The sequence below is a fragment of the Rhyacophila brunnea genome, unplaced genomic scaffold (assembly GCF_057557595.1).
Source record: "Rhyacophila brunnea isolate RB1 unplaced genomic scaffold, BYU_Rbru_1.0 scaffold_16, whole genome shotgun sequence".
NCBI classification, from domain to species: domain Eukaryota; kingdom Metazoa; phylum Arthropoda; class Insecta; order Trichoptera; family Rhyacophilidae; genus Rhyacophila; species Rhyacophila brunnea.
The window spans coordinates 25,327,354-25,352,426 of NW_028232816.1; the positions used below are offsets into that span (position 1 = coordinate 25,327,354).

The window sequence follows — 25,073 nt, forward strand, 5'->3', positions numbered from 1 at the left end:
CTGTTTAAAAAAAAGTTAATTTGTCCTTCACTATCCTTACAGGAGTTTAATCTGGGTTGATAGGATTTCGTTAGATTTCGAAGAGTCTTGTAAAATTTTCTGGGATCATTGTTTCTTCTTTGACATTCCATGTCTTGGAGTATTCTCTTAAGCATCATTCGCTTTTTCTATCGACAGAGCTTTGTTGCAGTTTTTCTCTTTTCTTTATAAGTTTCGTAATTTTGGTGCGTTTCCCTTTGTAGGCATTTCTTCCTTGCTTCATTTTTTTCAAACAGTGCTTGCCTGCAATCATCATCAAACCATCCTGCATCTATTTTTGCTTTGTTTTCTCCCAAAATTTCTGTGGCACTCGTGATAATACAGTTTTCCCAGTCCACATTCACATCGGTTATTAAAGTCATTTTTAAGTTTTTTTTCTATAGATTCCTGGTATTTATCCAAAATTTCTTCATCCCTCAATTTTTCAGCTTTCCATTTAGTTCTTCTCTGGCCTTCTTTTTTCAGTATTAGGGAGATTTTTCGTTTTAATTTTGAATCGCAATTGGCTCCTCTGCAGACGCGCACATCCTCCACTGTTGTCGCTCTTCTTATCGATATAAGAATGTGATCTATTTGGTTGCATGTTTTACTTTCCAAGTATTTTCCAGGTTCCTTTGTGGATATTTTTATATTTAAACCATGTACTACTAATTATTAAATTATTTGCAGCCACTAAAAAGCATAGACGTTCACCATTATCGCTTGTCGTTTCATGCAAACTGTGCTGCCCAGCTGCTTCTTTAAATGCTTCCTCTTTTCCAATTTTTGCATTGAAGTCTCCCAAGATAATTAGAGCATCATGTTGGGAGATTTTTCTCAGGCTCTCTGCAGATCTTCATAGAATCTATCCTTAATTTCCTCGGTCGCATCGTCAGTTGGGGCATAAACGTTGATGAACGTAATATTGACAAGTATACCTTTCAGTTTAAGTTTACATAATCTCTCACTAATTGGCTCAAATCCTAGTACTGCCCTGCGGATATCAGAGCTGATTAAGAACCCAGTTCCATAGCGACCCTGCGTACCTGCAGATCCACTGTAATACAAAGTGTAGTTTCTCTTGTTTATGAAACCTGCGCCCTCCCATCTTATTTCCTGCAATGCAGTCACGCTCATTTTATACTTATGCAATTCAATTGCAACCTCCTCCATCTTTTCTGGCTGCAACATAGTGCGTACGTTCCATGTGCCACATTGTATATATAATCGTTTGTCCTTAATTCTTTGCTTGGATCGTTGGTTTATGGGGAGTCCGGGGTCCAAGGCAGTTGTTTTGGTGTTCGTAATCAGGGTTTTTTTACCGTGTTGGGTGTTAGCCCTACGACGAACCCTCCTCCTTTATCAGGGCTTGGGACCGGCCATAGCGTAGGTAGAGTCGTTCCCTATTACTATAGGCGGAGTTTCTTGGCTACTACAAAATTTGTAATATTCGATATACAGGTAAATTGTGTAACTATGTCGAAATTACTGTTAATGTGTAAGGTGAGTCGGAGTAAGTGTGACTTTGGGGTAAGTGTAGCTACTAAGTTTTCTCAGTATCTACTACAAATTGGATGCTGCTATCTATAGAAAGATGATAGCAAACTCACTGATTTATAAAAATAATCGAAGATGGTGTCGATACCGTGTTTCCTGAGGTGACTACATGGATTATTCTCTAGTAGCCATTTTGATGTCGTCGAGTGAGTTGGTAGCTGTTAATAAAATATTTTTTTATACACGGAAATCTGCACATTGTGGTTGTAAAAATTGGTGAGTATATGTGTTTTGATACGCTGCTTCACGTTGTGTTATCGTTTTACTGATTTATAAGCATTTGAAACCTTGAATCAAGTAGACACACTTCCCCCACGAAAGTAAACACGTGGGGTAAGTGAGCCTTTGTATTGTGTCACACTTCCCCCATATATTTTCTATGAATTTGCAAAGTCAATATTTTAACTAGTGATGGGACATGACGCATTATTTATATCGATCGAAGTATCGAAGATCGAAAATGTTCGTAATTGAAATAGAATGTTTATATGTAAGAATTTGTATACCAGTATAACCTAGATAATTCTAAATCCAAGGGACTCTGAAAATTTGATTTCGAATTCGCGAAAATCGCTATAAATCGAATTGTCTGAAGAAGACAAAAAAATTCGTCAATTTGTATGGGGACTGTTCGACTCAAAAATGTTCTTCTAAGCCTATAATTCTGGATTGCAAAGTTGTTCAATTACCAAATAAAGAAGTTACCAAAAGTTTAATAGAAATGCCACTGTTACAAAAGTTTCCTGCAGAAAATATAGAAAAAACTTCGTTTGAAACACTTTTGCTGAATTCTATCAGTAGTAAGGCGCCTATAAAGAATAAGAGAAAAATGGTTGCTCCAGGAGCAGAAGTGATTACATGTTATGATGTTATAGAGCGAATGAAAAATAATGTCTCAATAGAAATGAAAATAAAGCCATTGCAAGACAAAACTAACATGCAGAAGAAGGTATTGAAACCGATAAAATTACACCAAAACAAAAACAAAAAAACACGAACCCATGTCATCGGAAGAAGATTTGTCATGGACATCAAGTGACGAAAGCGAAGATAATATGCAAGACTATATTAATGATTTTCTCGGCGATAAGGAAAACGATCCTTCAATTAATATGCTTAATATATCAATGTTTGTTCAGTTTGATGATACTGCAGGTGCATCTAATTCAGAAATGTTAGAGATTGGAAAATGGATTGTAGTACTTTTCTACAAAAAAAACTGTGAAACATTTTGTCGGAGTTATAATAAAATTTGAGCAAGATGACAAAATTCTGACAAAGTTTGCTCGGAAACTTAAGACGATTAAAAAAGAAAACGAAACTATGTTTTCATTTCCAAGAGTAGAAGACATTTACGAAGTGAAAGAAGGGGATGTCATCTGCATATTGCCTCAACCATCAACTGGACGAAGAGGTGAAATAATTTTCAAAACAAAAATCTCTGGTTACAATATTCAGTAGGTACCTAGTCATGCAATTTCAAATATTGCAATTCGAAATACTTAATTAAGTTAGAATAAATAGTTTTGTAAGTAAGCACTTAACTTGAATTGTAAGTACAGTAAAAACAAAAGAATGATTCGAGAATGAGACCCAAAAGGTTACTAGAGATTTAATGTTTTTGTGTATTAATTAATATTTTTTCTTTTATATCTTACTCTGTATTTGTATCCACATTTATTTTTGCTGAGTGTTATTTAATTTTGTAATAATACGAAAATAATCATGTTAGGTATATTAAATGTCATCAACTGTTTGTTAATGCTCACTGTTTCGAGCTAAAAAAATAATGTTTTACCCTATTAATTCTTGGTGAAGCTATTATAACATTTCAAATTTAACTCATTCTTTCGTACACTTATTCTCACGCCGCACACAATCGACAAACCTCTTTATCGTTTTGATTTTACTGTAAGTGCTTACGTCTTTGTCATGTAAGTACTGACTATTTTTAGGGTTACTCTGCATTCCTGTATTGTATACCTACTTTGTATTTATGCTCTTTCGAGACGAATAAAATTATAAGTTAATCTTCAAAAGCCTTTAATTGATTTACCTACCACTCCTGTGTCTGAGATAACCACATTAAATAATTAAGTACCTACCTAATAAAAAACGTCATTTTTGTTTCGGGACATCACTAGCTCTACATACATTAGTATGACACACTTACCCCAAAAAAAAATGATAGAGATCATTTTTGTTGAAAATCTATACAAAAGTTTTAATTTAAGAATCAATATCCATTAAATGATATATTACCTTTCTATGCATGTAATACGTTATGGTTTTGAAGAACTTTTGGAATAATGGTGAATTTAGTTACACTTACCCCAATGATGGGGTAAGTGTAAAACTGACTAGTAATCAAAAAATATTAAAATGTCGTATTATAGTAAGATATACGGTGGGTTCCTTCTGTACATATTAATTGTAATGATATTGTAGATCATATGGTAAAGTTTTCAACTGTTTAAAACATACCTATTCATCATGAACCAGGTTGAAATTCATCTCATTAAATTCTATGTCACACTTACCCCGATTCATCTTACCTACTTAATTTTTTTAGAAGTGAAAGACATAATAATATTACTTATTAAAAAGTACCTATATTATTGTCGTTAATTCGATGTTTCTGTATCGTTATTTTTTATATGTATAAAATATCTGTTTTCAAAACACATATTTGAATTATAAAAAATGGGGTTTTATTGTTCTCGCAAGATATAATTACAAGTGATATCAGTCGATCGCCAAAAATAATTTTTTCAACTAGTCGATCCTAGAAAACAAAAGTGTGGCCACTCCTGATATAGTGTTCATTCTGAGTTTACCACCCTTCAGTTAGTCCCGCCCTCTGACGGTGTATATTGTCTATGCTCCGAGGTTATGTACTTTATAGTTAATTATATTCAAGACAACATTCAGTCGACGTCATCATCAGCCTGAATCTATCCACTGCTGGACGAAGGCCTCTCCAAGCTGATTCCACTTCTGTCAGTCCTGTGCGTTGCATTGCCACGTACTTCCGCAGAACTTAATCATTTCATCGATCCAGCGGCGTCTAAGTCTACCTTACGGATGTTTTGTACCTCTTGGGTACCACTGGATGACTAGATTTGTCCAACGATTGTCCTTTTTTTGAGCTGTGTCCAGCCCATTTCCATTTGAGGTTTTTAACAAACTCTATTACACTGTCTGTTTCCTAATCCACTCATTCCTCTTTTTGTCCTTTTGCATTATGCCCAGCATGCACCTCTCCATACCACGTTGTGCGACTCTTAAGTTTCTGGATCTCTCTTACTTAGGGTCCATGTTTCACACACATAGTGATTACAGGAAGCACATACTGGTTGAATACTTTGCGCTTTAGCCAGAGTGGGAAGTCACTTTTGAAGTCATTATTCAGGCGGCCAAAAACACTCCAGCCCAGCTTTACTCTGCGGACAATTTCATCAAATATACATCCATCTATAGACACGTCTTGTTGTCCCAGATAGATGTAGTTTTACACTTGTCCGAGCTGAGTGCCATTGATGAGGATCTCTTTTTGACCCGCAAAGCAGTTGTACACGACTTTCATCTTTGTTACACTTATTCTCAAGCCTTTGTTGCTTACTTCAGCAAGTTCCTGCATTCTGCTTTGGAAGTCAGAAAACCACAATCGATGTAATTAAATTAAATATTATAAAATTGGATATTTTGCCGGCCCGGGAATTCTACCGCCTGGATTCTCTAAACCTTTCTTTCAAAATTTACAGATAATAAAACACAATTTGGGTATTAACTTGCCTTTATTCTCATATATTTTTACATAATAGTATGCATACATCCCTTTTATTGTTACAAAATATTAAGCCCCAAATAAATGGTTGCTATTTTATTATTTAAACCTACAATTTTATATATTTAAGCCTTTTACTTAACGAAAAATAACAGAAAATTAAAAGAAAGATACTATGAAACAATATCAAAACATTCAATTATAATAATTATCTAAAAATTAAAAAATAAATAAAGAGTTCCTCACGGGAACACAGTAAGCAGTCATAAAATGTGTACATAATGTATAAATAAATAAAAATTACAATTATCAGGGAAAATATTAAATTAAACTTTACCTATTCGTAGTAATCCAATTGAGATTAAGTGCCATTTTTGCAATTTCACAAAGCGACAACAAAAGTAATAATTGATCTAAATTAACTCATAATATGTATCATTAATAATTAGTAATAAAATAGTTTTACTGCACTGCCAATGTATAAAAGATTCCAAAAATTTCGATCAATACCCACAAATAATTTTAAAAAATCCCTTAGTAGTATTATAGGGAAGTTTTACGGACATTCATATCAAGATAGAACTATTTTATTCTGTAATAATTAATTAAGAAGCTTCACTGATTTCTTCCAAAGACGTCAACAATTCTTTCAAAGGTTTGTAATTTTTTGTCATTCCATTCAATAAACCTGTTGAAAAAATAATGAAAAGTGGGAGTACATACTTACTTGTTTAAAATGACAATATTTCATTCTCCTAAATGTTTTAAAATACATTTTTATTCAGTACATGTGAGATGCTTTCCAGAATACTATGGGCAAAAAATACATAGTATGATTTTTGCTGATTTTTGATATTAAATAAAACCTTTGGAAGAATTATGAAAAAAATATAACATCAGATAACCAGTGGACAATATAATTATTCTTTGATGTTATTAACTGGCTACCCGTGTTCCCCACGGTGCAGTCTCTGAAGCCATGGTTACAAATTCGAATCTCACATTCCATCCATCCAACACAATTGAAAAGGTGAATGGCCAACAACCATTCCTTATAAAAGTATGCTTATATAACATCCACCTTATGGAGGCCCATTTGCTCTGCTTATGAACAAAAATTGTAATTAAACTTACTTTGTTTAAGGAAAAATCTATAGCTATCGTTAAGATTTATTTTCAGGTAGCGTATAAAAAACTACAAACAAAATAAATAACTGTCTCCCAATGAAAACAATATGTATTTGTTTCACAATTTGTGACCTAGGGCCTAGTTCAGACCAATATATACATATTATGTCTGCACACAAATTATACAATACATTATAAACTTTTGCTAATACACAGATGCACATGCACAATCATTTATTTGAAACTCAATGAGCGTCCACATCGCTACTTCTGATGAAACAGTAAAATTTTCGCACCAAATATGGCCACAGGGTTGTCAGTATACATTTTAAATGTATTTACACAAATGATTATTATGTCCTGCCACTCAATACCATCCAAAGAGTGTATATCATGAAGGTACAGAATACTGGAATAAACTGGGAAGACGCAAGTACACGTGAATAACCGAGATTCTTCGAGCCACCGTGTCGTGTCCATATGCTTTATCTAAGCAGCAGACATACGCTAAGTAAGTGTGTATCATTGATATACTACTAGATGAGGAGTTCCCATACAAGTGTCATTTTAAAAATGTACCACAAAAGAAGATATTACGAATATCGTCTTATAATATTTCCTTGTAGGTATAATGCGTTAAGACCGTTAACATGGATTTCCGAATTTCACCCGTATTACCCTGGCTGTAAAACTAAATTTGCATTCTTGGAATAGTGACCCTAAGGATGAGTGTCTGCAACCCAAAGCTTGCAAGCTACCAAAAATTCATGTCTGAGCGGACAGAGCAAGTCGTCATGCGCTGGCTATTAGAGTAAGATGGAAGCTAGATCGGGCTTACTCATAATTATTGCCAGGTCGTTTTCGAGACAAATATTAAGTGAGCTTATATCGAGTTAAGTCCGCTGATATTAAAACAGTAAGTTTTAACACTGGCCGAGTCGCTGAAAATCGGGCGTCATTTTAAGAAGCATATGATTCATCCAGTAGTATATCAATGGTGTGTATACAGTTTTAATACAATATTGGTCTGGACTAGACACGACATATTATTGCTATTTTCCTAATGATTCACAATGTTTTTCAACACAACATGTAAAACAATTAAAACTTTTAATCATCGATTACAAACATTTTTTAAATACATTTTATGATCGAGTTATCTATTACTATTTTTAAGAACAAAATGGATTCTCAGATATTTTTGGGCCGATCACATTAGGGAGATGTCGACTACCATGGCAGCGTTCGAAAGGCAAGCTTAGCTAATCAAATTTTTTGTACATTATCACCGTAATAAGAGTAGGTAATTTACCTTTGTAATAAAACACATGCATTGGGAATATATGACTCATTTATAAATAACCTATATTAATGGACAAAAGTTATCTAAATGATGGAAAATTTTAAATTGTTAAGTTACTCCTTTCACAAACCGAAAAAAAGATGGCGAATTACCGATGTTTAACATAAACAAAACAAAAATCTGTTACTTTTATTGTGGATTACATACATAATATTGTGAAAAACGATCACAACCATATTTTTTTTAATTATTACATTATGGCAATGTTTCGAAAAAAAATATATGAAAAAAAAAACAGTATTTTGGATACAATTGACCTATAACTAAAAACGTGGTGAAGCTACCATCACATTTAATATAAAAAGCATCTTACAGCTAAACATAAAGCTAATATTATAATGTGTATTGTTTCAATATTACTATGTATTATGTAAAAAATCTGTTTTTCGTAAGAATATTTTTACATGAATTATTTGGAAAACTATAAGAAATAATATAACCTAGAAAACGTTACATCGAGATATTGTTTATTTAACATAGCGATACTTCAATATTATAAGATTGAATGTTACATTTCCAGGAATTATTGACAAAATGGCTAAATATAAAACAATATAATTCAGATAAATGCCGAAAAGATGTCCACATTGTTATATAATCTTCAGTATACAAAATTATACTATAACCATGTATGTAGTGTAACCTAAAAACGTGTAACATACAACATTGTAACATTGAAGCAAGGATGTGTAATTACATATTAAGTTATTTGGAGTTACAAATTTGCATTTCAAATGTATATTTATATCGCGAGTACTATAATACGTAGCACATGTTCCAAAAGTATAGACTTTACCAAAACAGTGTGGGATAGAAGATATTCATAATTTTGAGCACATAATACGATTAATACTTCATTTTCTCAATGTAAATTTTCAATATTGTTCATTTTTAAATACCATATTATCGAGGTGACTCTGAGAAGTCACGCTTATTGATGCAATCAGTCTTGGATCTTTTGAGGTACAAAATTCAACATCAAACAAATCGCGTAACTTGCATAACAAAAATGTCACCGTTAGCTAAAATGTTTCATCCTTGGAAAGCACGCAAGTTTTAAATTGACACAATAATTTACGTATTCGTACCAAACTGAAGACAGAAAGAAACATTGCTAAGCTGTTAAAATGGGATTATCAAAATACTAATGGTAATTTGAAAAATGTCTTTTGAAAAATTTAATAATTACATTTTTATTATCTGGAAAAATCGTACACATGTTTTCGCTGCAGAACGTTTTACATCTTTTCATTCACATATTATTCAAAATTTTACAATGGCGAATTCTGTCTAGATGCCGATGCTTACCCGCCGACAGTAAGATTATAATATTTCATTTTACACAAATCAAAAAGCTAAAAATGTTTGCTTTATACAACACTTTGGAATGCAAAAGACTATTTTCTAGCAATATAAATGTAGAGCAACAATTTACAATTTATTTTCCCCCCTTCGATTAATAATCTTCATCAGATTGGTTTTGGAAACACTGGCACCCGGACAAATTCGATTCCCTACAGCACTCCGAAAAAAATATGCGAATAAGGTGTGGAGGCATCAATCGATGAGTGTTCCGCGTTTCAAATTTCTCACCACATGTTGTATTCGGAGTCGTCATGGTCGAGCGTCCAGAAGAAGAAGAGCATCGTTAAATATACAACAACATTGCCGGCTAATGTCAAACAGCACGCTCCCCATTGGATCTGAAAAATAGATTGTCATTTAATATTACTTTCAACACAAGTACTTCCTCCATTTGTATTTCTTATATTATGTAAATTCGTGATGCGAGGCAAGCCTGAGCGCCGACCGACCTGTGCAAACAAAGCGACACGACTGAAAGGTCTATATGTATCATAAACAATTCTACGAAAGTGAAATGAAAAATATTCAACAAAAACAGTCAATCGGCATAATATTTATGACGAGACCATAATATTTTGATGATAGATCGAGGAAAACGATAAATAAGGGAACGGTTCATGCGGGATTATTTAACATTGTTCTCCATTAGGCTCCAAACACAGATTGAAAAACAACATGTATTTTTTTCCACCAGACCCAGGATTCGAGCTTGGAACGTACGATATTACAAACCGACATGTTACCCGCTTGGCCATCGAATTGATATAACTCATTTGTTATTCATTTAATTCAAATAAATCCTTTAAATATTTGTATGTAGATATTGAATTCTTCTGTAGATATAATATCATAAATCGGCCGGCGTTTGAATTTAGAACTAAACTCATCACACTATAAAAACTATTTAATGTTACCATGTGGCATCCTCACTCAGCTGACAATAAAATTCATACTGGTAGACCTACACTATTTAATTGTATTTTAAGTTAACTTTGTATATCAGTGGAATCAAGAAAACATGTCAAATATAGTATTTTGTGGTTTTTTAGCCTTTTTTATATGAAATGACAAGGGTAAAAAATCCATGATAGTACTAAATGATAAAAAAAGATATACTAAAATTGGAGCTAAATATAATATTCTTCAAGATGATGAGCCATTATAAGTTTTTTACACTCTCAAACACCTCATACCTAACGAATTGGTCACTATTTTGATAAATTTAAATAAAAATATATTTTATAAATCAAATAATCTTTAAAAATATATCGGCCTCTATATGAGTAAGGTGGAAATTAATCATCATCACACATTGCGTTAGTCAAAATTCACACCATTCATTTATTACATTTTTTTACAATTGTAAGTTAATCTTTGACTTAAAAAAATATCTTTTTAATGTTTTCAGATTCATATTTATGTATATGTTACGCCGAATGTGCGAAATTGAATATTACATGAAATGGGCAAAATTTTGCCTAAATCATGAAAAATGCAAGCCCGTTGTCTTATTCATGAATTAGACAAAATATCTGGAGAGTGCGTGAAATCGGCAGTAATTTTTCTGCCTACTTCATGTCTTGGACAAATTAGATACTAGCGCTACGGTGGTATTTTTTGCAACTAAACTAAATGTGTGAAATGCTCGTGGATTGGTCAAAATATACGTATATTGTCTATGGTCGAAATAGGTGGTCGCGCTCCGGTGGTATTTTTTGCAACTAACCAAATTTGTGTCAAATGTCATTGATTATAATATAAAAATATACCAATCAATAACTAAAATGACGTTCATGTCCATTTACTATGCGCAAAAAAACTAGAACTATAATATGATAACGGATGAATTTTATTTAAAGGTATTTTCGCGATTTGATTCGTGCTTGGGTATCGTACATGCAATGGTCGATTGTATTGTTGACACTTGTTAGCTAACCTCAAAATGGACATTCAGTTGAATAATTCAGAATTTCAAAACCTAATCTAACCTAACCTAACCTAACCTAACCTAACCTAACCTAACCCAACCTAACCTAATAATATTATATTATGTCCAATTATAACTAATAAAATCATCCGTATTAAATTTACTTTTTCTGCTGTCATGTTGACAGTTTAAGAATTCCATGCCCTGGCGACTTCATGTACTCGGTAGAAAATTTACCTTATTCATGAATAAGGCAACAGGCTTGACTATTACATGAATTAGCCAAAATTTAGCCCATTTCATGTAATAGTCGATTTCGCACATTCGGTGTAACATATACAGTATATACAGTAGAAATTGTAAATTATCAAAAAAATCTCAAATTGCAAGCTTCGCATTTTTCCGCTAGGTTCTCTGTTGGCATAAGGATCCCCCTTAAATAATTAAATTACCATGCTTGCTCGTAAGCGGAGCTTATCGACATCCACAGAATGAAGAAAACACTAACATACATTTTTACGATGAATGGTTATTAACCATTCGCCCAACCCATTGATTCCAAGTTGACTTAAACGTAGTTTATTTGAGTAGTTAGGTACCTACATAATATCTGACATTCACATAGCAATATAATAAAACTGCGGCTCTCGTGGTGCAGTGCGTAAGGCGCTAGCCTTCCACCCGAGAGTTTTGGGTTCGATCCACGGTGAGGACACAATATGTATGTGTTTTGCAATATTCTAAAACATTAGATCGAGAGGTTTAAAAGAATACTATTTTATGTGATAAAAATACTTTATGCAGTCTTCAAATGTTTAAAATAAATATAAAGGATAATAAGGCTTCAAAATTATATAAATAGATTATCTACAACATTTATGGAATCTCTGAAAATACCATAAAAGCTCCATTTTGACCTACGCTGAGCATGTGGGCCCTTAAGTATCCTAAGTGACATTATTTGCCAATGTATTGATTTTATCATAAATTTGGAATTGGAAAAAATTCCCTAAAATTAATTATAATTTGAAACAAAAAAAATGTTTTTTTAATATTTTGATATTACAGAACTAAAATCGAATTAAGTATAGGTTAGTAATTTCTAAATTTCGCTTTCCTGAAAATTTTATGGTTTAGGATAGTTTAAAATTTAATAAACGATAATACTTTTGAAGACAAAAAAATACAATTTATATAATAAATATTCTCTATCTGTATTCTATATCAGGGATGGCGAACCTAAGGTACGCGTGCCACTAGTGGCATGATTGGAGATGGAGATGATTTTGCATGGCACGCAAATGTTTCATTTTGAAGAGAAAAGAAATATTACTATTTTATATATGTTTAAAAGATGTTTTTTTTATAAAAAAGTTTTACAAATAAATTAAGTACTTAAGTACTTACTTATATATATAATTAAAAAATAATGACGGGGACGAATGATGGATATGTCCATGCGTATTTTCTTTGGTTTTTCATATTATGTTTAGGTACCAATCGGTGCGGAAACGGAAATGACGAAATTCATGCATAAATAATGACAAATCGCATTGTATAAAAAATTGCAGGAAAATCATTTTAAAGAATAGTCATTACGTTTAATGTAAATGTACAATTGCATAGGTCGATCTTTAAGATTAGGGAATTAAAAATAAAAATATTCAATCAACAAACCTTATGAAATTAATTATCGGCAGTCATTCTAATATAATAACTGCTTGTTATTTTACCTCAAACATAATCTCTAAAAGTGGAAAACCGCTCAGTGACGGAGAATATAATATGACAGAAGAGTGGTTTACATGCTTCCATGATCTCTTTGAGTAATTTGAAAACAAGGAAAAAATATTCAAAGAATAAAAGATATATGCCTTCAGCTAGAAATACGGTGAAAGATAGTATATCAATAACTCAATTGAAGATCTTGGCATAAAAACATCAAATGTCCACTTTTTTCCATTTTCATTTTATTGCATTTCTATATTCCCTGTGTATGATTACATACAACTGTGCAAAGATACATTTTTTTTAAAAATTATAAGTCCCTCAAATCTGCTCTCAAAAATATGCCACTTTTCTAAAAACCGCAATAGTCCAGGCATTTTTGTGTGAAAACAGCAAAGGTCCAGTAGTTCTACACTTTTATCACCAGGCGGCGTTAGTAATGTTAGTATACATTCCATACAATTTAGTGTCTGAGCTGTCAAATTATCCTTGATTCGTTTAATTATTGCTTTTTATAACGTTTTCTAATGATTGTTTTTATATTTTATCATGAATATTCCTAGCAAGACATCTGAAACGTCTCGAAAGAGAAAAATTAACAAAACTATGCAACGTTTTTACCAAATAACGGTGACTTTCATTATTATTCAGTTTGATGCAATAAGGAAAATTCTGGGCCCTTCATTATAAAATCTAAAGAGACCGGAGAAAAAGATTTTTTTAATATGAAATATAGGTTAAAACTTTGACATTTTTCTGTAAAAAATTGTAGGCTAGTTATAATGTACAAAATAGACCAGGCTAGTAAGGGAGAAGTGCTTTGCGAACATTTCAGTTTCTCTCTAGGCTGTGGGATAGATTCAATGTAGTGAATAAAAATCAAATGCAAGTCACGATTGCATTTAAAACAACATATGGTGGATTAGTTCCATTGAAAGTAGCTTAATAAAAAAATATTTTAAAATTAGCTAAATATTTACAAAACCCAATAAATGTAACGTTTAATTTGCTGATAGTGAAGGTGTCAGACGAGGCTCATCGGTTTTCTTTTTTCATGTTAACTATTAATTCATGGTAGAAATCCATTGTGTTAATGATTTAATTTATTAAAACACATTTTTTTAGTACTTGTTCCACTTTTAATAAATAAATCTGGATAGGTTTCGTCCACCTTATAGGGACATTTTCAACTGTTGAAAACAGTTGGCAGAAAAACAGAGGCGGACGAAACCGGTACAGATTTATTTATTAAAAGTGGAATAAGTAGATACTAAAAAAATGTGTTTTATTAAATTAAATCAATAATAATAATATGAAGCTAATCAGTATTAACCCGCACATGATTAAAACATTTTTTCAAATATTTAATTCTTGATTTTTTAGAAACATTGAAGTCGTTTGTTAATAGGTAAATAATATGTCCAAACCTTATTAAAAGTTGTATTATGATCAAAAAATAACAGAAATATATATTCTTTATTTTATTTAATAAAATTATAGTTTTAGTCATACTATTTACATTTCGATCTTTTCAATTTTGCAATAAAAACAACAAATGTCCAAAAATTGTGTAAAAACAGCAAATGTCACACTCATTCTTTTTTAAATATCTATTTAACCGAAATACATTTAATATTTTTTTTACATTCATATAGTGCATATACGGTTTCTCTATAATTTCTCATTGTCAAATTAATAAAATTTCTTTTGATAACCAAGATATTATGTTTTTACCCTCTCCTGAAAAAAAAGTGTTTTGTGACATTTGCTGTTTTTATGCCAAGATCTTCAATTGTAATCTTTAAACCATTTTAATAGAATTTTTTTAGAAAACTTAAAAAAAAATTTTTCACCATAAAAAAAATGCTTGGCACATCAGACAGTCGAAAAATATTATTTGGGAAATTTCGGCACGCGTACGTAAAAAGGTTCGCCATCCCTGTTCTATATAATAATTACAGGGTGATCGCCAGAAAACTTTACTAATTTGTTTGGTCGCCATTCTGGTAAAAATGAATTTTGACAGTTTATATTTGGAAATCGTGAAGTATAGACGTGGCAAATTTATTATGGAAAAATATTCGATAAACCAATGTTTTAATCATAAAAATTTATCAAAATCAACCATCAATTCGAGGGCTTAGTATCAAACAACACTATCTACAAAAGTGCAACTTTACAGGAGAGCCAAAAATCGTTATTTTAGATTCTTGTAACTCAACAAGGGAAATGTTTATTTAAAACCTAATGTTAATATTTTATAATTTATTGTGTATTGTACATTTATCTTGCTTATGATGATGTTAAAATTTATAGGGATAGTTTTTAAAAAATATGAAAACAAGGGTAACTTATGTAGTTAGCGTTAAACTTTACTGACGATTTAATAAGAAATTAGAAAAGATTGACATAACGTTGTTTGACTATCATGTAGCCGTAAATGTAAAATAACGTTATATCAAAAAAAAAAAAAAAACACTTTTTTGTAGATAACGTTGTCTGACTTTAAGCACTCGAATTATTGTGACGACTAGAAAATTATGTAAAATTTTGGGTAGAAATAATGTGCCACCAAAACCCACTATTTATCGATTAGTGAATGATTTTAAAGAAAGAGCCAATTAGAGGCCAAATTATTCATCAGTTACCTTTGCATCCATAAAAGTGGCTGTATGGTGCGTTATGTGGTCTGGAGGAATCATTGGCTCTTACTTTTTTAAAGATGAACGTGGTGTTACGGTAACTGTTAATGGAGAACGTTATCGTAACATGATTGACAACTTTTTGACACCCGAAATGAATGCTTTGGGTTTGGCTGACATGTGGTTCCAAAAATATGATACCACTTCACATACAGCCAATGTTACAATGGCATTACTGAGAGATCTGTTTCCACAACAAATTGTCTCAAGAAATGGTGATGTCGATTGGCCTCCACAGTCGCCGGATTTAATAGCCCCGAAATTCTTTTTGTGGGGATATCTCTAAAGAGAAAAATTTATGCTAACAAACCAGAAACACTTTAGCAACTTATAGGTACAAAACATTCGTGACTAAATTAATGAAATACCGGTTGAAATGTGTGAAAATGTGATGAAGATGTTGTAAAAAAAGCCCGCTTTTGTGAGGTTAACAGAGGCGGACATTTAGCTGACATTGTTTTCCATACGTAATTCCCACATTTAATAAAACATTTATCAGCATTAAGGCTATACCTCAGCTGAGGCATGGTCTAAAAAGATCGTGACTAGGCGATGCGCGGATTGCGGGTCGCGGGTGCAAATGACGCGAACCGAACGAAATATAATTTGTCATAAAAATTCAACATGCATCCTTTTTATGTTATGTTTATTATTATATTCGTAATAATAATAGTCTATTCATTGACATGTTTTCTTTTTCAAGTACATGCGGAACGTTTTTAAGTCATCTTTACACGATTTAAGAATAATATATTCAGACGACTCCATCACAAAAGAAATTGACGTGCAAACAGGTCGACTATCCCTCTCCGAATGGCAACGCGACCGAAATATCGTTTCACATAGTCTTCAAAATTATTTGCCGTTTCACTTATGTACGCTCTTAAACCATTTTGTTTTCATTTTCCATAAAGTTATATAAAATTAAAGTAATAAACCTTCCCGGCGAACACCCTGTATAATCTTCCATTAACTTGATCATTTTTTTTAATGAATTTATTCATACTTATATACTATATCATATTATTGTTTGAACATAATATGTACAGTACTACATATTAAGTTAAAATATCCTTTTGATTAATTTAACACTATATGGTCCGCGAATTTTCGCGAAGAACCTACACCAAAATCCGGTATTTTTTAATGAAAATCAACAAATTTCGATCGCGAAGTTAAAAATGATATAACTTTTGAACCTATTGATATATTTCAATAAAATTTTCAGAAAATACTTAAAATATATCATTGCATCAAATTGTGTCATTTATTCAACACTTGTCAACCTCTGGCCCGCGTTCCATAAAGGTAAAGTATATAATTTGTAAATTTTTGTATATTATTTATTATATGTTATTAGATTAGTTCAATTTGTTAAATGTAATGTAAAGGAAACAGCCTATTGATATAAAGCATCACAATATATTATTTTTTAATTAAAAAATATAATAAAACATTCAAATACAAAATGTTTTACACCGCTATAGAATACGTATCAATTCATTTTTAGCGCTAGCTACTCATATCTCTGATTATCAAATATAATAAAATAACAAAGACTTCACACAAACTGTGAAGTGTTTAAAAATAAATGCACATTCATTCCCGAACTAACACTTACTAGTGATTTATTGGTTTTATGAGTTTTATGGCCTAGCCGATAAAGGCAGTGCAGTGGCGTGCATATTTTCGAGTAAATTCAAATAAATAAAATGCACGCATATACATTCCCACCGCTTATTACAATTTGGTATTATTGTAGGAATCGAGACAATCCAATAACAGTGCAGAGGCGTGCGTAAAAAAATCATATAACAAAATCTATGAGCAATAGGATTGTAAAACAAACATCTACATTCCACAAAAATATTTGAATCAACACTCAATCTTATGGATAATACCTTTAGATAACTGGCTAGGCACGAAATAATTATTATCACAATAAAGCTGAAATTATTTGAAATAGTTTATAAAACTATGAATGTAAAATGAACTAACAACTAATACACTTTTTTTTTAAATTATACGAAGAAAACCAATTACCAATATGTAGATGTAGAGGTACTTTACACTCTTTGGACATGTAAATAGTTTCTTTTCGAAGTTTATGTGAGGAACACACTTTACACTTTCTTCTTAAACGTTTATTAGTTGCGGAAATCCCCGGAAATATTTGATTGTGATTGAAAATTACACTAAAATCTCCGATATCTTCAGTCACTGGGAATATCTGACATACAATCCGCATAGTTTTCCTCTGTTTAAAAACGAATGGTCCTCCATTTTAAAAAGTTTTTTTGGAGATAAAACTAATAAAAAATATATATCCTAGCTAAAATATACTTAGATTAATTATTTTTTCAATGAAATTAGTGCAATATAAATAATAATAGCTATTATTTATGCAGTTACACAAGCAATAATCTCCCGAAAAAAGCGAACGAAAATGACAACGCGATACAAGTTCACATTTATAACTGTTCTCATTTTCAAGTTAAAATTTCTATCATGGATGATGAAGCATGGTGGATGTTTCATGGGTAGTAAACCATTAAAGACAAATTATCAAATAGGATGCAATTTCATAGCTAAAAATCGCGTTCATTTAAAAAAAAAAAGAATGCAGGTTCATAAATGGTTGACTACCACTGAAAAGGGTCGACAATTAAATTTCGAAGTTGAAGTGACGACACTGGAATATAACATTGAGTGTTTATTACCTTTTTTGTTTACATCTCGTGATTCACCCGTCTAGAAATGGGCTTGTAACTAATTAAAAAAAATGGTATAGGTACAAAAAAATACTGAATGGTATTACGTCTGCCATCTCTGTAAAAACCCCGAAATATTTTTTTTCCATCATGCTTTTACTTCTTGCACATGTCATTCAACCATCTGTCGATAGATCTTGCAACCAAATATTAAATTTCATATTTATTTTTCACAGTAAAGATATGCCTATGTGAGGACGCCACGTAGGCGTCACCGGATCGTAACGTTCGGCTTGCAAAGGACGCCAATGTGGTGTTACCGGACCGTAAAGTGTTAACCTCAAAGAAAGGCAAAATGAATTTTCCTTCGATACATAAGCTATTGACAACTGAGAACTATTTACTTCCACAGTGAAAATTTACCATTTATTTCCGATGTGGATTTCATCTTTATCAATGTTTATTTATAGGTATTTTATTGTGTTCCCTATAATAAATAATATCATAAAATTCAATTATTAGCCTGATCATAACCTCAGAATAAATTTTTTGTGTATATTTTCTAAACAATATTTATCATTTTAGTGTGAAAATATTCACGATAAACTCGAGAAACAAGTTGATTTGGTAAGTTTTCACAAATATCTATTCTCTTTCTATTTCATATTTTTTAAGGGATTTATTTTATTCCAAAAATAGCTGGCCTACAAATGTTCACCTAGGAAAAATTGGCTGGCAGTGAAAAGGATAGTAATTTCAACTTTTTAAAAATTTTAAATATGATTAAGTGTTTGGTTTTCACCATTTCGTGCATTTCAATGGGTTGTTTCAGATTTTATCTAACAATATCTGTACATTTTAATAATTCATAGAATGGAATGAAATTTGAGAAATGCAGCACCAAAAATATCTGTTAACGTATGGAAAGGTCATCATGGTGGAAAAAAAAAATATTGTAACTCTCTCACCACTGTCGAGTCTGTACCACTAGGTGCCCTGGCTAGGACGATAGGCAAGGCGAACGTACTAATCACGATGCCCATTGTGATAAATATGGTACTGTCCATGCATGAGGTTGTGCCACTTGAGTCCACCATGTGGCGTGCTATTAACGTAGGCAGGGGGGCCAACACGTAAAACAAGACAACAAAGAAAGGCCACCATAGACTGAAAAGATAGTAATAAACAAAACATTTTATAAATAAATATTTTAAAAAGCAATACATAACAATATCTATTAATTTTATTGTTGTCATTTTGACAGTCATATTTTCAGATTATTTAATAATAAAAACAATTCGTTAATTGAATAAATAGTTTTTTAGCCTACAAAATCTCATAATAATGAATATTAATGAGTGTTCGAATTCAAGTTAGTCATAAAACAAAATAGATACTACTAACGAATTCATTAGTTGACAAATAATTATACCAATCAGAACTGAATCAAGAACATTGGTTGTCGTGAGAAAGATTTAAAAAAAACTGATTATTTTATCTCATTGTGTAAACTTAATAAGCTTATATATATAGATTTACTGCTGGCAGTACGTATTTTCATGGCGATAACAATGTAAAAAAATGTAAACGTATACTTGTATCATCGTGCAATTTGCAAGACTGCATGCATGGATTGAAGATAAAAAAGTTCAACGGTTTCTGAATTTTCACACGATAGTTGCAACTTGCACGATATGTGCGCATGCGTAGTAGAAATATAGTGGCGAACCTGACGGATAAAATACGAACTACACCGCACAGAGCATTTTGACATTTACTGATTTTCTCAACCCGTCCGAACTTGTGAAACAGCGTCACGCGACAAGAAACACATTCGCTGACGCATGAAGAATGAAATTGACGAGACAGTCAGCACTTTTATGTGTAATCAGTGTTGCAATAGTTTAATTTACACGCTATTGTTACCAGTAAATTCAGGCACATGTACCGGCGTTGTTGTTTATTCGCATAAAATAATATTATTGCAGTACAAACTTCCATGAATATTTTTAAATAATTTTAAAATAAGAATATTTGTTAATTCATAAGAAAATCTATTTTTAAAATAGCATCATCCAGTTGTTTTAGTAAATTAACATAGTGTAATAAAGCATACTTTATTTAATGAGGTCATTCAAGTAGGTAATCAAAAATTTAAGTGTGACTATATACCTAATGTATATTAAAATTCTAATGGATTTAAGTTTTGAACTATTCCATTTAACGGCCCACATGCTCAGCGTATGTCAAAATGGAGCTTTTATGCTATTTTCAAAGCATGATCCTGGACATTCCTTAAATGCTGTAGATAATCTATTTACATAATTTTGAAGCCTTATTATCCTTTATATTTATTTTAAACATTTGATTACTGACCATGATCTTACTCCCTACTTTATTTATCGTTTGTCAATTTATGGCTACGGCCGTATGCTGTAGCTTAGCCACTGGGAAATGCCAATAGAAATGGCGTATTTCAAAAAAATACTACCTTATTCTTAGGTCAATAATTATTATAAAGCAAACATTATTCGTAGCATGTTTATCACATTTGAATGGTCAAAGACATAGCTTATAATGAGTATCTTTAGAATTATATTAAAATGTGTAAATCTTGCCCATTTTTTGAATAATAAAATGCCTAATTCTTGTCAAATTTGGGATCACAGAGATTATCAATATATTTTTTAATTGTAAATATTTCACTATAATAATGTCGACATAAATTTTACTTATGGTTTTATGAATGCTTTTAAAAATTAATAAATATAAAAAAACTTAACACCACTTCACATGGACATACTGAAATACGACTATATTCTAAAACATTAGAGCGAGAGGTTTAAAAGAATACTATTTTATGTAATAAAAATACTTTATGCAGTCATCAAATGTTTAAAATAAATATAAAGGATAATAAGGCTTCAAAATTATATAAATAGATTATCTACAACGTTTAAGGAATGTCCAGGATCATGCTTTGAAAATAGCATAAAAGCTCCATTTTGACGTACGCTGAGCATGTCCCCCCTTGAGTCGTTTTTTGCGACCCGGGTTTCGCCTTTCGGCATCTTCAGGCGCCGTGTACACTCATAGTACAAAACTTAAATCCATTAGAATTTAAATTCAAATTCCATCAAGTACCTTCGGTCGATAGTATTAATATTAATGTATATTAGTATGAGTTAAGTTTTTAAGGGAGTTCGCGCAGTAACCAAAATTGCTTACTTTATACATTAGCATCATAGGCTTGACTCAAAAACGGCCCAAAATAATATATTGCGCTGCAGAGAAGCCATACTAATACGAGTCTTAAATATACATAGGTTCAATTGATCAATTAATGCCCACGGTGGATCAGAGGTTAGAACTCTGGCCTCTTGATCCTAGGGTGGCAGGTTTGAATTCTACAGATGAGTCAAACTCACATGGGAGTTCTCCAAACAATATGCATTCGGATACGAGGCATGAACCCAATGGCTAACAACTCCGAGGTTTCCTACAAGCTTATTATAGAGAGCATCCAGAAGAAATTTCTTCAACGTCTTTCTTTTAGGACATTATGACCATTTTCCTTTCGTTAATTCGTCAAATGATTATTTTCAGACTGCCTTTCTACAAGGCATGCTTACTTTTCACTCTCTTGAATCTCGTAGGTCTCTTCTGCTCTTGAGACATTTTTTCCTGTTATTGCGAGGGACGGTTTCCAATCCTGGCGGCCTAAAGAATTTGAATTTACATACACCTGTCAATTACCTATGTGGTCGCGCAGCCATGATCTATTCTGGGTCGGAACAGTTTACTCGAGTCAAGCCTATCGGCCACCATTAGCGAAGGGGGAAAGACTAGTCAATGCGCCCCCCCCAAGGACATAGACATAATGTGTGTCGTGCTATATACTTACATATTTTATTTTCTGTTTTTTTTGTTTTTTTTTTGTTCATGTTTTTTGCATGTATTGTCATTGTATGGTGCTATTTGATAGGTTGTGAAAATTGGTAAATGTCAAAAAGTAGTTTATATTTTTTCCAGCAGATTCGTCACTATCGTTCTACTGCACAGGCACAGATATTGCACAAGTTTCAAATATCGCATGAAAATTCAGAAGCCGCTGAACTTTTTTGATCCATGCAAGCAATCTTACAACTTGCACGAAAACACGTGCATTTTGTCGCGATAATACATACTGTCAGCAGTAAATCCATGTTAGTGTAAACGGGCTATAATTACATCATTATTTTCTGTCAAAACTATCAAACTTTACGTTTATGTGGTATGTTTACACTCAGTTTAAGTTATGTTAAAAAAACTTACTCATATCTTGGTAATGCGCAGGCTAGAATAACCAAGGTAATTCCAATCGATCCTGCAAAAGCTAACGTCACCAATCTGAAAAATATCATTACATCATGTTATAGAAAATATTATTCAAGAAAGTTTGATTTCAAAAATATAAATAGATTAATATGGAATAAAGGACAAAGACATTATGTTAAGCCGGAACAAGATTTAGGCTAGGGTAGGGTCTAAATTGTATTATAAGAATAACAATACATGATGTGTCAGTGGCGAAGGGTGGAGGTAGGCTGGGAAAATCCGCCATAAATAGTGCACACTAAACTTTGTCAGTCATATTATGTATTTGTTTTCATCGAACAAAGACTACAATTCACAGATGGTGTCGGTTAGTTTTTAAAATTCAATTAAACCCTGCGAAACTAAACCATAATAGAAAATAGTCGAAAAATACTCGTCTATCTATAAAATATCTAAAATTATGCCATTAAATCATGTATATATGTTATAGATAGAATAATATTTTTTATCTATCATTGTTTGGTTTAGGCATGGCTTAATGAATTTAAAAAAATTAACCAACATGTGTTATATGTGTCGCTAAATTGCAAAACCCGCCATAACACTTTTTTGAAATAATTCAGAAATGGATTCGTTATTAAAATCTCTACATGAAAATTTTATCGCCTCTTTCAAAATCCGCTATGACTGACTGTCATCCGTCTATCAATTCCCGCTATAACACTATGTGTAACATTCAAAATCCTTTTTAGTTTGGTTTCCTCAAAATAATATAGCGGGTTTTGAAATTTAGTGACACATATCGTCGCCTAAACGCGCGGACCTTGTAACTCCATATTGACCAACTTTACAGGGGGAAGAAAAAACTATTTTAAAATAAAACGGACAGGTTTAGGAAAATTTTTAAAAACACTATTAGTATTTTAATGTTATAAATGCGTAAATTTGGTCATTTTTGCCAAATATTTATTAATAAAGAAGATAGAGTAGTTACATGGTTTGCTTTTGTTTTTTTGAGATTTGACCTGGGAGTTACAATGTTTGAATTGAAATAAACAGTACCAAGTTTGTTTACATTATGTTGGAAAATTAAATGAAATTTTATAAATAGGGGAAATAATCATTGCATAAATGAACGAAAATAGATTTACATAATTAAGGTGTATTTAAGTTAGCTTTCAAATGGCAGATTAGTATATTATATTAGTGATAATCGGCCTCCATACTTGCTTTCAACGGCTCAAGGTATTTGTACTTATTTAATTTTATTTTAAGCCTTTAAGCTTTCTTGATATAGTTGAGGGAGGCTGTCAAAGAATTTCGGTTGCATAACAGTAGGTACTTTAATTTATTCTATTCTTCTATATTTTCTATTATTCTATTCTAATTCTTTACTATTATTCTATTCTAATATATTGGATCAAAAAGCCTAAGCGCCGACAGAAAAGGGTATTTATTAGGTATATAAGGTAATTGATATAATATAAGGTAATTGTCTACATGGAATAAACTGTTTTCGTAAAAAAAATATATAAAAGCTCATGACGGCACCTGTGGCACAATTACCAAAATCTGAAAAGACCGCCTAAAATTCACATTATTGTACTAGCTATGTAGGAATCAAAATGAATCTATGTCAGATCGATTTATGCAATGTAACAAAACTTTTAATTGACTTCCACAGAATAATCTTAAATTAAATAAATACCTATGTAAAATTCGTATTTCAGAAGTGAAAATACGAACATACCTACTTCGAGACATTAGTAATAATAACTAAATAATTATTACATATTATACGAATACTAAACATCGATAACTATCTTATAAGCTACTTTGGAATACAAAATGAGGTATCATTGAACAGAGTAATCAATAACAATCAATTTAAACCTGAATATTGATAACAAAACGTCTTGTAAAACACGTATATTATCTATGTTGTAAAACCATACAACGTATTGAACACAGGGCATTGTCAACTTACGCTATTCATTGTGAAGATGTACAGGACATGAAAAATAAACAATACATATTTATTAGTAAATGATCAACAATAAAGATGAGATTCGATCATTCAAATCATCTAAATAAACTCAACTAATCAGATTAAAACTGAATGTTATGATAAAATGTGAATGTAAAAATGACACTTGTCAAAACACAGCAATTAGACACTTCGGAAAATATGTATATTAAGAATAGGTTAAATAGACTTTTAAAACGATTTCAAATGAAAATATTTTGCTCTAAATTGAACGGTAAATTAGAAAAACAAATAAATACATTACATTTTAGTCCGGCCATTGTCAGAATCTGTTAGTCATATACGATGTTATTCTGTCGTAATGATTCATTCGAATGAAGTTGAACTTTTCGCGGAGAGGTACAATTTTCTAATTTGGGTATAATTGAACATGCTGAATACTCAAACTAATTTTCTTATTTAAAACATTTAATTAAACTGTAA

At 31.6% G+C, this 25,073-nt stretch overlaps 1 protein-coding gene across 2 annotated transcripts; it reads right to left on the reverse strand.

Annotated features, from left to right (window-relative positions):
• Positions 1-7,767: 7,767 nt before the first annotated feature.
• LOC147074547 (leptin receptor overlapping transcript-like 1) lies at positions 7,768-24,966 on the reverse strand. Of its 2 annotated transcripts, none has more exons than XM_085943420.1 (4): positions 24,895-24,966; positions 22,601-22,675; positions 19,255-19,453; positions 7,768-9,556 (listed from the first exon to the last, which is right to left on the reverse strand). In XM_085943420.1, exons 3-4 carry the CDS (start codon positions 19,381-19,383, stop codon positions 9,443-9,445), a joined length of 243 nt encoding a protein of 80 aa, XP_085799546.1. In that variant the 5' UTR covers positions 19,384-19,453; positions 22,601-22,675; positions 24,895-24,966; the 3' UTR covers positions 7,768-9,442. The 2 variants fall into 2 exon arrangements, with proteins under 2 accessions (XP_085799546.1, XP_085799545.1); XM_085943419.1 differs by lacking the exon at positions 24,895-24,966 and adding an exon at positions 24,591-24,609 and having other exon boundaries at positions 9,307-9,556.
• Positions 24,967-25,073: the final 107 nt, after the last annotated feature.

Bases quoted from the DNA above. Each gene is read 5' to 3' on its own strand.
- LOC147074547 (XM_085943420.1), bottom strand. From the start codon at position 19,383: ATGGTGGACTCAAGTGGCACAACCTCATGCATGGACAGTACCATATTT. The intron at 9,557-19,254 runs GTGAGAGAGTTA...TCTATTTTTCAG, and splicing joins GTGGTACAGACTCGACAGTG to ATCCAATGGGGAGCGTGCTG.